General features: G+C 62.9%; 1 protein-coding gene across 11 annotated transcripts in view; it reads right to left on the bottom strand.

Annotated features, from left to right (window-relative positions):
- Positions 1-16,444, bottom strand: part of EEFSEC (eukaryotic elongation factor, selenocysteine-tRNA specific) — a 197,712-nt gene that overhangs the window by 67,014 nt on the left and 114,254 nt on the right. For 10 of the 11 annotated variants that reach the window (XR_014232246.1, XR_014232247.1, XR_014232248.1 and 7 more), the window contains 2 exons: positions 8,585-9,241; positions 2,178-2,334 (listed from right to left, as the gene is read on the bottom strand). Coding sequence is in view for 4 of the 11 variants with exons in the window: in XM_082345251.1 (XP_082201377.1) it covers positions 2,178-2,334; positions 8,585-9,241 (814 nt within the window). In the remaining 7 variants the exon portion in view is untranslated. The remainder of the gene's footprint in view (positions 1-2,177; positions 2,335-8,584; positions 9,242-16,444) is intronic. The other variant, XM_082345252.1, reaches the window with a different exon arrangement.

Genomic DNA, 16,444 nt, shown 5'->3' with positions numbered 1-16,444 from the left:
ATCGCCTGCCACCGTCCTCTGACACCCCGGCTTGGCCCTGTGGGCCTTGCCTCCGAGGTGAGAGGCCCCAGTGCACCTGGGCCTGCGGGCGGGGCAGGGGAGGACACCCGGAGGGCTCCTCCGTCGCCGTTCTGGCCGGCTGTCCTGCAGAGCCAGCGGGAGGCCCGTACGCCACACTGAACGCCGTCCCGTCCACGGTCTGCGGCCCCCCAGACGCCCCCTGCTCCGGGGGCCGACAAGTGCGCGGCCCCAGAACCCCGGGCTCCCGACCCGGCTCGGCCCCGACTTGGGCCAGAAGCCCCACTGCTGTTCCCCCTGGCGCTGGACGTCCGCTTTACTTAAGGTTCTTTCACAATCAGCACTTCAGAAAGGTTAAAAGTAATTCTTCAGGGGAGGGACGACAGGAAAAGACAAGCAGGGTCGGTGGAGGCGGGGAGGGCGGGAGTGGGAGTGGGTGGGATGAAGGAATCTGACCAGTCATATTTAATAAAAAGCTTAAGAGCCACAAACAGGAAGCAGACCTATTAAAAGGCAACACTGACCTACGGCAGGAATGTGAACTCGAGTTGCCCGAAGCAGCGTCACCACGGCCCCCTGCCCCACCCCAGTACCCAGGGCCCCAAACACGCCCCCTCCCACGTTCCTGCTCTGGGACACCCAACTCTGAGTCTGCCTCGGGCTAGAGGAAGGGGAGCAGGGCAAGGTTGGCATGATGCCGTCCACCCCGGGAGAGGACACGGACGCTGCCCTCCGTCCCTCTGTGTGGACCAGCAGGGCCCCGAGGCCTGGTGGGCGAGCGCCCGGGGTGGGCCTCTCCCCTCAGGCAGCTTGGCTCTCGCCCCCCAGTGCCCAGAGGGCCCCACATATGCAGGCTGGGGCCCTGGGGACTGATGTCTGGACACGGGCCTGCACGTGCTCCCTGGGGCCCAGTTTGGCTAAAGTGACGACCAGGAGCGGCCAAGGGACAGCGGGGAGGACAGGATGGGAGCCTGAAGCCCGGTGTTGTGGCTTGACTTCCACGGGTACCCCTGCCTGCCTGGGGTCCCTCATCCGTGACGGGGCTCCCGCCTCGGCAGAGGCCTCAAGGCACATTCCCACAGCTCGGGCCGCAGGAAGCGGGCCTCTGCTGACAGCCGCCCTCCCTCGCGAGGGGCAGAGGGGGACTCGCGAGAAAACAGCTGGGCCAGGCTCTCAGGAGAGGACCCTGCTTCCCAGCCGGGCGGGCACCACCCCACACGGAGAGTCCGCCGGAGGAGCCGTGCTCTGAGGCCCCATGCCCACCAGATGCAGCCCGCCCGCGGCTTCCCATCCCCTAGTCCCGCAGCTCCAAACAGCATAGCCACAAGCGGGTGTGAAGGCACGCGCGTGCACCCCGCGGATCCGCTAATGGAAGCACCCCTCGGGCCGGTCCTCGCCTGCCCCGGGGCTCTGCAGCCCACCCCCCGTCCCCCGCCCCGTCCTCAGGGCCTCCGCGTCTCCCTCTCCGCGGAGCTCCCCTCGCCTGGTGTCCATGGGGCGCCCTCCCTCCCTGTGGCCAGGCCCTACTCAGCTGCCCCTCTTCCCAGGACTTCTCCAGCTGCCCACGGCCTCCCCTCCTGCGCAGCTCATGGTCCACACCTCCTGCACGGGTTCGCTCTGCCCCCTCCCCCGACCACGGCCACCACACCTGGCGCAGCGGGACTTCAGGAAGCTGGGCTGCGAGGAGTAACGGGGGGAGCTGAGGACACCTGGGAGCTCTGTCCCAGCGGCAGACGCGCACTTCGACCCCACCGTGGACAAGTCCCACCTCAAACCGAGCGGGAGGCAGGAAAGGAGGTGCCAACGCACGTTCTGGGAAACCCTCTGGCTCCGGGACCGTGTGCCAGCCCTGGTGGTCTCCCTCACCAACCGTGCCCCTTGGAACCGCCTGTTAGAGCAGCACCGTCCCGTCCACGCACAGGCCACGGGATGGTGCAGTGGGCGGTCAGACCAGATCCCGGGTCCACACCAGGCTCCTCCAGGACACACACTGGCTTTCCAGCCACAGGTGGCGGGACCAGAAGCCACGGTGCCATGTGGGCTGAGCCTGCGACGTTGGCATGGGCGGGCCAAGACCCTGAGCCGAGGAGCCGTGTTTGGGTGCCGTCCCCACCTTCCCTGCACGGCTCCCATGAGCAGAAAGAAATGACCACACTCACCAGGGACGTGGACCTTGAACTTGCCACTCTGGCCGAAGGCGCTGGCAATGACCCCCAGCTCCCCAGTGGACAGGTGCACCTTGAGCCCCACGAAGAGCTGGATGTTGGTCTCCTTTTTGAACAGGGAGCGGCCGATCACACTGTAGTCGTCCATCACCTGTGCCCACACCCAGCCCCGGAGAGAGCGTTAGTGCCTGGGAAACGCTGGGCTGCCACACTGCCCAGGCGGCCCGCCCGTGGTGTCACGGGTGATGCCCGGCCCCTCTCGCCACTCCCTCCCGCCACGGACACCTGCTGGGCCCGGGCTGCACCAGGCCGGCTGTGGGCACTTGGTTGGCTGGACACGCTCAACTCGTCCACACGTGGCACTTTCCCACCTGACAGATGGGAGGAGGAGGCACTGCCTGTCCACGGCCACAGAGCCCACGGGCAGAGGTGACGAGAGTCCGCAGCTGCCCACCTCTGCATGGCCGCCCGCCCACTGGTCCCCAGTGAGCGGGCAGCGCTCCTCAGGAAAGCTTTCACGGCACTGCAGGCCGAGGGGATGGCGCCCACTCCCGAGCCTGCCCCACCCTCTCGCCAGCATCCCCCGCACCGAGGAGGCTCTGAGAACCCGGCCTCTGCCGTCCCGCCCGCCACACGCACGCGCGTCCCCGCCTAGGGCCCCTTTCTGGCCTGGCCCACGTCCACCACGCAGACCGCGGCCCCGCCTCTGCAGTGCCCCCACGGCTCTCCCTGCTGAAGCCCCGTTTCCCCTGGCTCGTGGCTGTCCGTGTGGAGGCCCAGGCTGAGCAGAGGCACACGTGCGTGTGAGGAAGTTGGCCTGGGGCAGCCCTGGCTTCGCCATGAGCTGTGTTCCTCTGGAACCTTCTCCCAAGCGCTTGAGCTTGGGGTGGGCGATGTGTGAGTCCCCCCAGCCCTGGCCTCCGGTGGCTCAGGCACAGGCCTCCCTGGACCTGCCTGGCTCCTCTCCAGTGCCAGGACGGTGCCAGGCCTCTATGCAGAGAGAAGGGAAGGGGGCATGTGTGCACACGCGTGTGTAAAGACCAGCTCTACCAGGCCTCAGAATGCCGGGTCCCACAAGGGGGCCACGGGAGAGACTGGGGAGGCTTCCTCCTGCCCTCCCAGCCCCGTGTGCCGGCCCGGGGCAGCTGCATGGAGTCCGACCAGGCACCAGCTCGGGCGGCCGCGTGGGGCCGACGTGCTGCCAGTGGGGGGACCTGCTCCTGGGGGCCCCCGGGGGCCAGGCTCAGAAACATCTTGTTTCTGCCCAAGATGCCACGATTTGGCCAAGGGCCAAATGGATGGACTGTTTTGAAAAGCAGAAACTGTCCCATTTACCCTAAAAACCTTTTGGAAAAACATATCCTATTCTGTTTGATTCATAGCGCTAGATAAAAGGTACGTGCATTCCTCCTCTCCCCAGTGATGGATGAATCGGATACAGGCAATGATAAGAATAATCATTCCCACTTGCACAGCCCTTTGTAATTCGCAGTCTCGTTCCCACACGAGAACTCCTCCTTGTCCTCCAGACCCACAGGGCTCCCCTCGCGGGCCGGACCCGGCTCTGCCCTCCGCACGGCACCGTCTGCGGGTGTCCCCGAAGGCTGCAGGGCGAACTGAATGGAGGCAGCTCCTCCGACCTCAGGACAGGGGAGTCGAGGCGAGCAGGCGTCACCAGCCCCAAGTGGCGAAGGGTGGCCCCGTCGCTTTCGCAGGACCCCCACCTGTACCCCCCGCCAGGACGGCCTGCACGTGGAACTCTGTCCCAGCCTCGCCAGCAGCCCCGCCTGGTCCAGCAGGTGCCAGGACTTCGGCGGAAGCGACCCGATGGTTCCGGACCAGTCATTCCGCGTTCCCCACGGCCAGAGGCTGGTCCCGAGGTCAGCCTGGCTGCTGAGGCTGCCTGTGGCTGGGAGGAGAGCCCGCGGAGACCCCCGACCCCCAGCCCCTCGGAGACCCCAGCCTGTGCGGACTGAGGCACCAGTGCGTCCCACTGAGCCCTCGCGGAGCCCTTGTCTGCAAGGGATTTCCACGGCCACTTTGCAGAGGTCAGAGCTGAGCTCAGGGACGAGATCTGAGAGGGTCGCGAATGCCAGAGCCAGGGGCACAGTGGAAACTCAAACCCCAGCCGGCCAGGCCTTTGCAATGTCCCCCCAGGAGTGTTCCGGACTGGCGGTAGGTGCACATTTCTGCGCCCCCAGAACACACCCCTCCAGTAGTTACAGGGGGTGGGGCCGTGAGAGGGGCTCAGCAAACGGCTGCTGCAGGAGCCCCCATTTAATGACGCTGGTCAGAGGGGAGGCCTGTCTGCGGGAGGCCTCTGCAGTGCTGCAGGAAGACCAGAGGCGGCATCTGTCCTGGGCTGTGGGAAATGGTGAAGCTCAGCCCCTCCGTCTCTGGAACGTGCGTGCCCCTGATGGTTGACCTCTTCTCCAGATGACTCTTCCAGCCAAAGCAGAGACCTCAGAGATCAGACACACCAGCACATCCAACAAGGGAAGACCTTCTGAGACTAGACGGAGGCTTTCCTTCTGAACCCACCCCTGTGACGAGGAGCCACAGGCAACGCGCGTGGAATCTGCGGCGGCAGGTCCCCGGGAGCGGTGCTGAGCCGCCACAGTTACAGCCATAGCTCCGAGGAGGACTTGCAGTGTCTGCGTGAACTCTCCGCTTCGTCTCTTGGCCTTTGGTGGCTGGAGGCCGTGTTCCCCAAGTGCAGTCACTGCCGCTCACAGAGCCCGGGCCCTCACCTCCATGCCAGGCGGGTCCCCTCTGTCCCCGGCCTCTGAGTGGGGACTTGGCTGGCGGCGCACGTAATTATGTCATTACACGTGTGTGTCTCTCTCAGGGCCGGCTGCCGTGATGAGGCTTGGGAATTGCCCAAGTTCTGAAGCGACTATTCTAATTCAAATTGGAGAAGTGGCAGCAAGGAGACAGGGGCAGCTGGCTGTGAAGCGGAGCCCTGAGCAGAGAGGGCTGGCTAGGCTGGGGCCCTGATCTGCCTCCTCCAGCTCTGCAATCTGGGGCATGGGGCTTCTCTGAACCTCAGTTCCTTCCTCTGGAAAAGGCTGTTGCTAGGATGAGGGGTGTTGGTGCTGGCAAGAACACCTGAGACCCGGTAGCAGGACACCTGCCCAGAGGCCAGAACCTCGATGAGCAGAATATGAAGCTGAGAGAATGACGGAAGCAGTACCTGCGGCGGGGGCTCCTCCAGCCCACCCAGAACCCCGAGAGTGAGTTATCCAACCCTTGGAGGACGGGAGCCGGGGGAGACCTCTGCCGCGAATGGACCCTCGGAGTCACCGGGAACGACAACTCCCAGGTCCCTGGACGACGATGCCCGGCCTCATCCATCCTTTTTGGCCGCAGAAACCAGTTGCCAAGACTGCACCCTTTCCCCCCTCAGCGCAGGGCGAGGCGTGTCTGATGCCCAAGTACACTGGCGGGCAACGATCAACCCCTTGTAATCCCCTGGTGCAAACCCAGGAACGGACGTTAGCCTTCAAGTTGTTTCATTTGGGCAAGCGAGTTCCAGAGGCCCAGGCGGGGAGGCCTTGGGCGGCCGGGCTCTGGGCATCACCCGAGGGGGACCATGCCACGCCCGCTCCCAGGCCGACCAGGCCGTCTTCCTCAAAACTGGGCCTGCCCAGCACCGAGCGGGCACCTGGCCTGGCAGTGACGAGCCCGGCGGCCCACGACCCCGACGCACGGAGCCTCCCTCCCTCTTTCTGTTCCCGTCACCAGGCACCAACGCGGGCAAAGCCCCTGCCGGTGCTGACGAGGAGGTACAAAGGCACCGTCCCCAGAGGCAGCTGCGCTCTCCAGGAGAAAAAGGGAGGCTAACTCTTTGCCGGGCACTCACTGCGTGCCGGGCTCACACTTCACGCCACACCCTCACACGCGTGGTCGCGTCAACTCCCCACCAACTCCGTTAAACAGGCGACGGGCTCCGGGGGTGGGGGAAGGGTGTGACTGGTCCACGGCCGGGCCGAGGCAGCAGCACCTGCTCAGTACATCGGATCCAGAGCCAGCTCTTTCCACCGTGTCCAGCTGCCTTGACCCTGCATCTATACAGCAACAAAAAGGGCAATTTTCAAAGGGGGGCCAATACGCATTTCAGCAGCTGAGGGAGAGTCTTGGCTATCAGATGCTGTTTGGACGGCAGGAGAGAGGCCTGGGTTTGGGCCAGCACACTTGGGCAGCCATCGGATTTCCCCAGGGCAGGGCCCACTCGGCCTCTGCTGCAGGAAGAACCTCTGTTCCTCGAGCAGCCTGGGAGCGGAGTGGGGGGCAAGGGGCAGCAGAGCTGGCCGAGCGGCTGGCTGGACCGCAGCGTTGCTCCCTCCAGGAGTTGGGGGCCTAGCCTGCCGGACGGCGAGGAACCGCGCTGACCAGAGGCAGTCGCAGGCCGGCCCGCACCCGGTGCCCCGGGCACGTCTAACAAGCCATCAGCAGTGGAGCGGGGAGAGCTGGGAGCCGGCAGGCAGGGCCGCTTCAGACTTCAAAGCCGGCCAGCGCTCCTGGTGGCGTCTGCGTGTTTACCCTGGGTTGGGCAGAGGCCACAGGCTCCTCTGGCCATGCCCTCAGGCCTTCCCTGTCCGGCGCCAGTGGATGCCAGGCCCAGGGTGGCCGGCACGCCCGGCCTGACCCCACCACGGGGGAGAGAAAGGTGCAGCCATCCGGTAGCCCGGGCCGCCGCGCCGTGAGGGAAGTCCAGGTGATCAGCACCGAGCCCGGCGCTCTGCGCTGGCACTTCACACACAGTGGTCTCCCCTCCTTCTACCGCCCTGAGAGGTGGGGAGCACGGCCCCCATTTTTCCAGCAAGGAAACTGAGGGGAAGAGACTCACCCGACACCTGGTCTGCAGGGGCCCATCCAGCGGGCCTGGAGCCCGTGCACGCTGGGTCCCTGTGGCCTCGGCGGGAGACCTGCCGTGCCTGGTCCTCTGCTCGCCCCCGCCCGGGTCCCCTGGCAGCCCCCGCCCAGCCCGCCGGCCTGCCACGCCTTGGGCCCACCGTGCGCGCGAGGGTGCGGTGCTGTCTTCATCCCGGCGGCCTGGAGAGGTGAGTGAGTGGGAGCTGGTGCAACACCTTCGTTTTCTAGTGATGTGGGTGGAACTACGCAAGCTGCCGGGGCCGGGGGGTGGGAGGGGCGGCCGGGCCCGGGCTGTGGCAGCAGTCGGAGGCGTGGGGCGGTGCAGGGCATTTACTGTCCCGGGCACTGAGCCCTCATTTGCCCACCTCCATCCATGTGATTGACTGATTGATTGATTTTTGTTTGGGTTGGGTCTTTGTTGCTGAGCGCAGGCTTTCTCTAGTTGCGGAGCACGGGCTCTAGGCGTGCAGGTTTCAGCAGTTGTGGCTCACGGGCTCAGTAGTTGCGGCACGTGGGTTCAGTAGTTGTGGCTCGCAGGCTTAGTCGTTCCGCGGTGTGTGGGATCTTCCCAGACCAGGGCTCGAACCCCTGTTCCCTCCATTGGCAGGCGGATTCTTAACCACTGCGCCACCAGGGAAGTCCCACGTCCACGTGATTTTTACAAATGAGGAAACAGGGGCCCACAGAGTAAGCAACTTAGCGGAGGGCAGCCGTGTGCACCAGCTCCAGGGTGTGCACGAGGCAACACAGGAGCCCCGGCTGCGCTGGCTGGGCCGCAGGCTATGCCCAAGCCCACGGAGCTGAGGATCCTGCATCTGGACCTGCGAGTGGGTAAGGAAGGGCGTCTTCTCATCTCCCCACGGGGCTGCAGAGGAAGGGGCGCAGGGCCTGAGCAGCCAGGGAGGATCCGGGGGGCCCGGGGGAGGGGGCGAGACCAGAGGGAGTGAGTGATGGAAACCCCGGCACACCCACGTCAGGCCCTGGACACCTCCTCCTGTCACCCGGCGCCCGCGCTGACTCAGGCCTGGACCAGGAGGGGTGACCCTCCTCTGCTGCCTGAGGGTCAGAACCACAGGGCCTGCTGCGAGCCTCAGGGCAGACCCCACACGAACCTGAGTTCCCTGACACTGGGGTCTCGGCACTGCTGCTCCGAGTCAGCGGAACGCGGTCGAGTCCCAGGACCACCCACTGCCATCCCTGACCCCCACGAGCATACGCCACAGGGCCAGTGAGGCCTGCGTGCTTGTCCACCCACTCACCTGTGGCCCGGTAGGCATGGGCTCCCAGGCACAGATGATGGCGGTCGGGGGGCACCCAAGGAACCACCTGCGCTGACCAGGCGGGCCAGGCGGGTTCACGGGCCCCGCCTGCGTGTCAGCCTGGCTCTAACTGGCGGAGAGGACGCAGGCCACTCCCGCCGGGCTCCCCGTCTGGAGACCACAGGCGCTGGAGCCAGCTCTCCAAGGCCTTCCTGGCTGTCAGGCCAGGCAGGGCGGTGGGCAGGAGGGAGGGGGAAGGCTGCTCACCCGCTCCACGATGCCGTGCTTGTGCTTCAGCTTGTACACTCGCAGCGTGGGCAGGGCGCTCTCGGCGTAGTTCTTATCTTCCAGCCCGTGGAGCAGGACGCCGTGGAAGGCCAGCCGGCACGTGTTGGCGTGGATGTCCGCGTCCAGCCTGGAGCCAATCACCAGGCACAGCCGCGGGCAGGTGACGGGCTTCTCGAACTCCACGAGGGCCCACTGCTGCCGGGGGCAGCGGCCTTCGGAGGCCTGGCCCACCCTGCTGTCGGCCTCACCACGGTCCGTCTCGGCCGGCACCGAGCCCGGGCACAGGTACTGCTCCTGGAAGAGGTACTCCTGGGAGAAGTCGAAGGAGTCCAGCACGGGCTCATGGTCGAAGCTGTCGGGGGCGGGGCTGAAGAACATCACCCGGCCCATGACCGTCTCGTGGCCCACGGTGATGTGGAACTTGGCCTTGGTCTGCAGGGATCCCCGGAAATACGGGATCTTCTCCACGGAGACGAGGGCTGCATGGACCGTGTGCAGGGACTCGGGGGCGCACACCAGGCCACGCTCCAGCAGCTTGGGGTCGAACTGGGTGACGCAGATGCCCAGCCGGTCCCCCTGCCCAGCAGACGTGACGGGTGTGTGGAACATCTGCATGGACTTCACCTTCCTCACCACCTGGTCGGGAGCAAGAGAGGGAGCTCTGAGGCCGAGCCTCAAGGCTGGGGGGCTCCAGCTGGAGAAGCCCCCGTCCCGGCGCCACCAACACTCACCGGCACCCGGTCAGATGCCCCTTGCACGGGGCAGGCTCCACCCTGCAGACGCGGCGCCAGGCTCACAGGGCACCCAGGCCGGGACGCAGGCAGCGGTTACCGCAGCCCATCCCGCACCACCGGGGTCCCCTCTCCTCCTGCTCCACCCCCAGGCCCCATCCCACGCTTTCTGCCCCAGCCCTCTGTTTAGGTTTGCTTCCCTGCCAGCCCCACGCCTGCCAAGCCATGCCCGGCTGCCTGGAAAGGCCAGGACGAACAGCCCTGCTCTGGAAAGTCTGCCCAGACCCCCGTGGGCAGGACTTGCCGCCTCGCCTCAGTGCTGCCCCAGCCCCTCCTGACCCACACCACCTGCTGTGCTGTCACTGCCCGCTCTGGGCCTGCCCGCTGCCGGCCGGCGGGCTTCTCCAGGGCAGAGTGGCTCTTCATTCACCAGACACACGGTCCCCTGGGGCTGCTGTGTGCCAGGCACTGTTCCGGGAGTGGGGACAGAGCCAGCTATGTTTTCAAAGAGCTTAGCGTCCAGAAACAGCAACAACGTTACAAATATACTAATATTAACAAAATTTATATTAATATAAATAAAACTGATACATAACATGTTTGTGTATAGATACATGTAACTAATACCACCATAATTTGTATACTGTTTATGAGACGCTCCAGAGGAAACAACACAGGGTGACGCTGGAGGCGGCCCGGGGGTGGGGGAGTCGGGCTGTTTGCCGTCAGAGGTCAGGGAGATCTCTGCGGAGGCCATGTCTGAGCCGAGACCCCATGGTAAGAACCAGCTGTGCGGAGGCCAGAGAAAGCCCACTCTAAATGGGGGGACCTGCAGGTGCAAAGGCGGGGCTGGGGGGAGGGCCTGCAGTGGGGGGAGCCGGCCGGACGTCACCAGGAGTGATGGCAAAGGAGCGCCCCGACCTGTTTCCAAACCGTCGCACCGACCAACACACCAGCACATTTCTGCACCCACGGTGGCTAAATCAGGAACAGACACAGAAAAGACCCCAACAAACGTTCACAAAATGAACAAACGTCTACACCAAGATCCACGGCGCAGTGATAAGATCAAATCTGTGCTGGGACCTCTGGTTAGTGCAGCAGAGAAACGTGAAATCGATTTCAGAAAACCCGCCATCAAAAATCATCACACCAAAGACAACTCTGACCTTCAGGTCGCGAGCACCCCGTCTACGAAGTCGGGTGTGCGGAACCCTCGTTTTCTCCCCATAGAGGGGGTGCCGTGCTGACATGAGCCGCAGAAGCCCCGTCCTTTCCTGGAGAGCCTGATACTCAAGTGTTTGTTTAAAGACCATTAACGACCTAACCAGGAGGTCAGGGGGCAGAGAAAGTGAGAAGCACAGTGTCAAAAGCCACAGCCAAGATCAATCAAAGAGAAACATAAAACATCTCTGAAATGGTCTGTAAGGGCAACGGGAAACAAAGGTTTTCAGGAATGCACCTCAGAGTAACCGGAGAGTATTATCTTACACTAAGCGTCTGCCCAGCGAGGCAGGACCCAGCCATGCCTCCTCCCCCAAGCCGGGAGCTGTCCCCTGGCCCTCAACCCCGGAGCCCCTCCGGGCCAGCTCCCTAACACGTCTGATGAAGTAATTCCTCGGCACCAGCCTCTACAAGGGTTCCCACTTCTTACAGCGTGACTTTCAAACCTTGTGGTTGAGGAAGACCCTTTGATGAACTGAAATTCCACGGGGGATCAGTGCCCCCACCCAGGGAACCCCCTCTGCTGCCCCACCAGGACTCCTGCTGGCCTGGCTCCCCCACGAGTGCGAGCGGTCTTCCCTGGAACCTCCCACCCCACGGCCCACTCGACAGCGCTTGGCAACGCTTAAGCCCCGGCCCCCGGAGGCTCGACATCTTCCCCGCGGACACGCTTCTGAGCTTTGCCCCTGAGGCTCCTCTCCCTGGGACTACCTCCACCTGGCAAATTCCCATCCATCCCTAAACCCCAGCTCCCAGGGCACCTCGTCCCTGCCCACTCCGGACAGAGCTGGTTGTTCTCCTCGGCTGACTCTGAACCTGACTTTCTCTGTGGTCACTGCTGGCTGACAGCTCTGTCAGTCCCTGCCTCCGTGCATTTACTGACTTAAATTACAATATAAACCAAAACATTACCATCAACGTCTGTCTCCCCACGTGCTCCTCCCCCAGCCAGCTCTCCTGCCTGCTCCCCAGCCGGAGGGAACTGCTCTCTTGAATTTGGCGTGTAACATGCCTTTTCTTTTTATTGATATGTGTCTATAATTGTGTAGAGACTTACCACATACGTAGTACATGTGCCTAATCGATAACTTGCTTTGTTTGGTGAGATTCTGAACTTGGAGTTGGTGCCCGTGTTGCCTGCACCTGCAGCTTACCTGTCGTGACACCGTGCATCTCACGGTGCACACAGGCCCCCCGTCCAGTCTCCCATCCACGAGCCCCTGGGTCGTCTCCAGTTTTCTGCTGGGTGTGGTGTGACGGGTCCCCTCCTATGCAGGAGTGCTGCGGGTGCAGGTGTGGGGACAGGGCTGCAGGACCCAGGCCTGGACGAGAGCTGCTGGGTCACAGGTGAGGGAGCGCTTGCCTCCGCCAGGCAAATTGAGCACCAGTGCACGTCCGCCCAGTGGACACATGCCTTCTCCACCACTCGGCACTGTCTAACTTCCTCACTTCTGCCCATCAAATGTGTCTGTCTCCCCTCCTAGACCCTGAAGACAGGGCCATGTTCCACCTGCTGCTGCACCCCCAGTGCCCGGCACAGAGGGCTGCTGACAGAGCCGGCCCACGGCAGCCCCTCGGGAGGGAGAAGAGACGCACCCCTCATGGCGAGAGCACAGCTGGCAGAGCACAAGCTCGGAATCCAGACCCGCAGGGGTCTGAGCAGGGCCCGCGTGTTCACGAGCCTCCCCTGAGGGTGGCCAGGGCCTCGTGCCACCCGATGGTCCCCCCGGCCCCCCAGGCCCAGGGTCAAGCAGGCACTATTCAAAGCATGTTCTCTTCCCCACGGAGCTCACGTTCTTAGGACTGAAATAATAAAGATGCCCTAAGAGGGCGCCGTGAAGAGCAGCAAGACAAATAACTGTGCAAATCAAGGTTTTAGGGCCCAGACAGGAAATTGTGAAACAGATCAAGACGGGGACGGGCAGCGGGGCACCACGCCACCGGCCGCCACGCTCCCCCAGATCCACATCAGGAACACAAGACGCCACCGAGGACACTGACAAGGAGATGTGGACAGTTTCACCAGCTGAAGGGTTAACCAGGCTTTCCTGTCATTTTCTAGGCAACTTTGAGAGACGCTCCTGCCCAACTCACTCACCAAACCCTCACTAAGACCCATGTGGAGGGGCCGAGGCGCCATCCACACGCCCACGCACCACGTGTCACCCAGTTTCCCTCAAGCTCCGGCCCAGGCCCTGGAACGGCCCAGGGGCGGCGGACACAGTTTTGATCTTATGGAGCTGACCGCTTGCAGGTGGGGGGACGTTAATTAAACCATCAGCTAATAAAGGCAGAATCCTAAGATCACGGGGAGGTGCTGTGAGGGGAACTATCTGGGGACCTAATGACTCCTGGGTGGTCAGGGAGGGCTTCCCTGAGGAGGCGGCACTGAAGCTGAGACCAGATGGAGGAGAAGGGACCACCCGCAGGGGCTCCAGGCAGGGGAAGAGCAGAGCGGGCCCGAGGCCCCAGGGCGGGCAGGAAAAGAGGTGGCCAGGGGAGTGGGGCCAGCGCCTGCACCATGAGAAGGACAACAGACGTCCCGGCGGCGGTGGCCTGGGGCTGAGCAGAGGGAGGACGCACTCCAGTGGTCACTTCACAAGGTCACTTGGCTGCGTGGCGCAGGGGCGGGGGGGCAGGGAACAGGAAAGGAAGGCGGGAAGCCAGCAAGGAGGATACTCGGGTTCTTTCTGCAGCAGCAGGATGGGCGGCAGAGGCGGGGGTAACGGGCATGTCCAGCGTCCAGCCTGAGGGCAGCCGAGAGCTCAGAGGGCAGGAGGCATCGGGAGACACACGAGGGGAGGGCAGGCCGCGCGGGGGAGACACGCGCCAAGTTCCTCCTGGACTGCCCCACGGCCCCGTCCTCCTCGGAAGCGCCACTTCCGTGTTCCCCGATCCTGCGTGACCCTCGTCGCCGTGCCCGTCATCAGGAGACCCAGGAGGCTTTACCTCCCACACAGGCCCAGCAGCCGGGCCCCTCCACTGCGCCCACCGCCCCCCCGCTGCCGGCCCCCCTGACTGTGAGGGTCGTCGTGCCCTGCGCCCTCCCTGCCTTCCAGCTTGCTCTGTAAAAGCTCACGTCCGCACTCTGACTGGGCCTCACAGTCGGCCCCTGCTGTTGCTCCGGTTTTATTTGCTACGACTGCTCCACCCCCACCCACGTCACGTCAGTCACACGACCCTTCCTGCTCCGCAGACACGCCAGGCTCCTACCCCAGGGCCTTTGCACTTGCCAGGGCCTCTGACCAGGATGCTCTTCCCCCAGAGAGCCACATTTCTCATTCCCTCATTTCCTTCCTGTCTCTGCTCAAATGTTTATCCATCCTTGACCCCCCCCCCACCCTGCAACCCAGTAAGAGACAGGACCACCGCCCCCATTCCTCTGTCTTCTTTTGCTTGTTTCCTTTTCTTCACAGTGCTCTCCACCCCCGACATATTACATATCTGCTCACTGACTCTCTCTCCCGCATGGGGTGTGGCCTCCACGAGGCAGGGGCTTTGTTTTTATCTTGTTTTTCCCATTCACATCTCTAGTGCTCAGCACAGCGCCTGACAGGTAGGAGACCTCACCACACACGTGTGGTGTAAACGGGTGCAGCACCGCCCCTGCCCCAGGGAGTTCCAGTCCTGGCCTGGGACCTACACATCCTCAAAGGCCCGTGGAGCTGCACACCTGCGTGGGGGGCAAGACTGGCCCTGAGGCTGGATGGGCAGTTAGAGGTTTCAGACCACCCCGAGGGTGAGGCGCCGTCCAAGCAGGGGAGAAGCAGGGCTGAGGCTCACCAACAGTGACAACAGAGAAGGCGGGTGGCGGGGGGGAGGGATGCCGTCGAGTGGGACAGGACGGCCCTCTGCTTGGGATCAGCAGGCCGGCCCCCCTGAGCTCAGCTCCCAAGAGGGCTGGCTGCCAGCAGGGCCTCTTCCCGTCTCCCCGGCACCACGCACTTCTGGGGAGGGAGGATGGGCCCAAGGAGGAGGGAAGAAGGAATACATCAAGCAAGCAAACAATTTTTCAAACTCAAGCTCATGCTTGCTAAGCACTTTAGCCCTTTCTGATTAACAAAGAAGTTTTACCATCATCTGGGTCGGTTATTCGTCATAAAAACCCAATGAGGCAGGTCAATATTTTTACATTCAATTTTATGGATGAAGAAAGAGGTTTTCGATGTCTCCAAGGTCACAAAGCAAACAGGCTGAGACCTGGGACAATAGGCGCTGGAAACGCGGGGCAGGCCTGACATCCCGCCTGTCTCCCGACCCCCCCACCCCGAGCAGCTGAGCAGAAGGCGCACCACCCCGCAGAGCTGGGCAGAGCCAGGGGCCGCGGGGTGGATGCCGCACCCCCGGCGCGAACCCAGAAAGGCGGCTCCGGGGAAGGAGCCGGGGAGTCGGGGCCGCCTCTAGAGCCGGGAGGGCAGAGGCAGGGCGCCCAGCCCCTCTCCTGCCCTGGCCAGGCGCAGTGGACAGTTTCAGACCTGACTTCTCAGCTGCTCCGTCCCCTCCGGCCACCCTTGGCGTCTGTCTCTGGGTGGCAGGGCCCCAGCACAGGACGGGCCCTCCGTGGAGGTCTGTGACTGACCAGGTGGGAGAGCAAACAAATGCCCCATCTGCCCCCGGGCCTGACGCGCATCTTCTGAGCGTCTGCACTGTGGTTTCCCGCATCTGGAGCACTCGGCAGGATGAACACCGGCCTAGAAGTGACCCGAGGTGGGGTTCACCAGGCATTCATCTCTGCTCTCCAGAGCAGCGTGCGTGCAAGAGCGGGCACCCAGCCACGGGACGGAGACCTCACGATTTCACCATCGGCCGGCACAGAGGCAGAGGAGGGACACACCTGCTGAATGCTCACCAAGAGATGAGCTGGCCCTTACCGTTTGCCCAACAACTGTCCAGGTGGGAACAGTGACCGCATTTTACAGACCAGGGAACTGAGGCCCAGAGGGTAAGGCACGCGCCCACCGCATCCGGATCTGCCCATCCTGAAAGCCCCTATTCTTACACCATATCACATGCATCGACCCCACCACGGAGTGCACAGTACACTTCACCCCACGAGCGAGCTCTCTGGCAGCGTTCCTTCTGTAGGGTAAGAAATGGATGGGCCAACACCATTGCAGCCTCCTGCAAAGGAACAGCAGGTCTGGGGCCCCCTGACATCCTCCAGCACCAACAGACGCTGGAAAGAAGGGGGCTTAGCAGTCTTTCTGATGTGCAGAGATTTCTGTAATAATGGTACTGGCTGTAATGAGATTGGACCCCATTATCCGTTTTCGTTCCATTAATGAGCCTGGAAGCTCCTGGCTGTGCCAAAGGCGAGGGTCGAGGCCTTGCAACTTCATCATTACTTAATAAAATGTAAATTGGAGAGGAAAAGAAACACACAAGGTTGACACTAATAAGCTTACACCAGGATCAGTTACTTCAATTCAAAGAGGTTCAGACCGGAGGGAAAAATGAAATAAGCTTTTAAAGACCCGTCTAGGTTTGGCTCCATCAGACCTAACCAATTTGGTTCAATAAGGCTTCAATTTGGCCGCTCTTATTCCTCCCTCTTCTTTGAGCTGGGCCGGGCACAGATAAGACTTCCCCCGCTTAATGCGTTAATTGCATCTTGCACAAAAAAGCCAAACTCGGGATGCCGCCCGGGGAGGAAGCGGCGTGAGCTGCGGAGGCTGCAGGAGTGGGGAGCAGATGGGCCCTGGGGACTCAGTTCCCACCCGCTTAGTTTTTTAGAGAAATGACAACCATTCAGAAAGGTACAGGGAGCCAAGTGATGTAGTAACTACCTGTGTTCCCACCACTGGAATTGACCTCTATGAGTCTGTCACTTGCACGTTGTCTTGATGTCCAGTCGAAGGCCCCAGTCCTGTCCCCGGCCTCACCT

This window comes from Balaenoptera borealis (assembly GCF_965194805.1).
Source record: "Balaenoptera borealis genome assembly, chromosome: 12".
NCBI lineage: Eukaryota > Metazoa > Chordata > Mammalia > Artiodactyla > Balaenopteridae > Balaenoptera > Balaenoptera borealis.
This window is presented reverse-complemented; position numbering and strand designations above follow the sequence as displayed.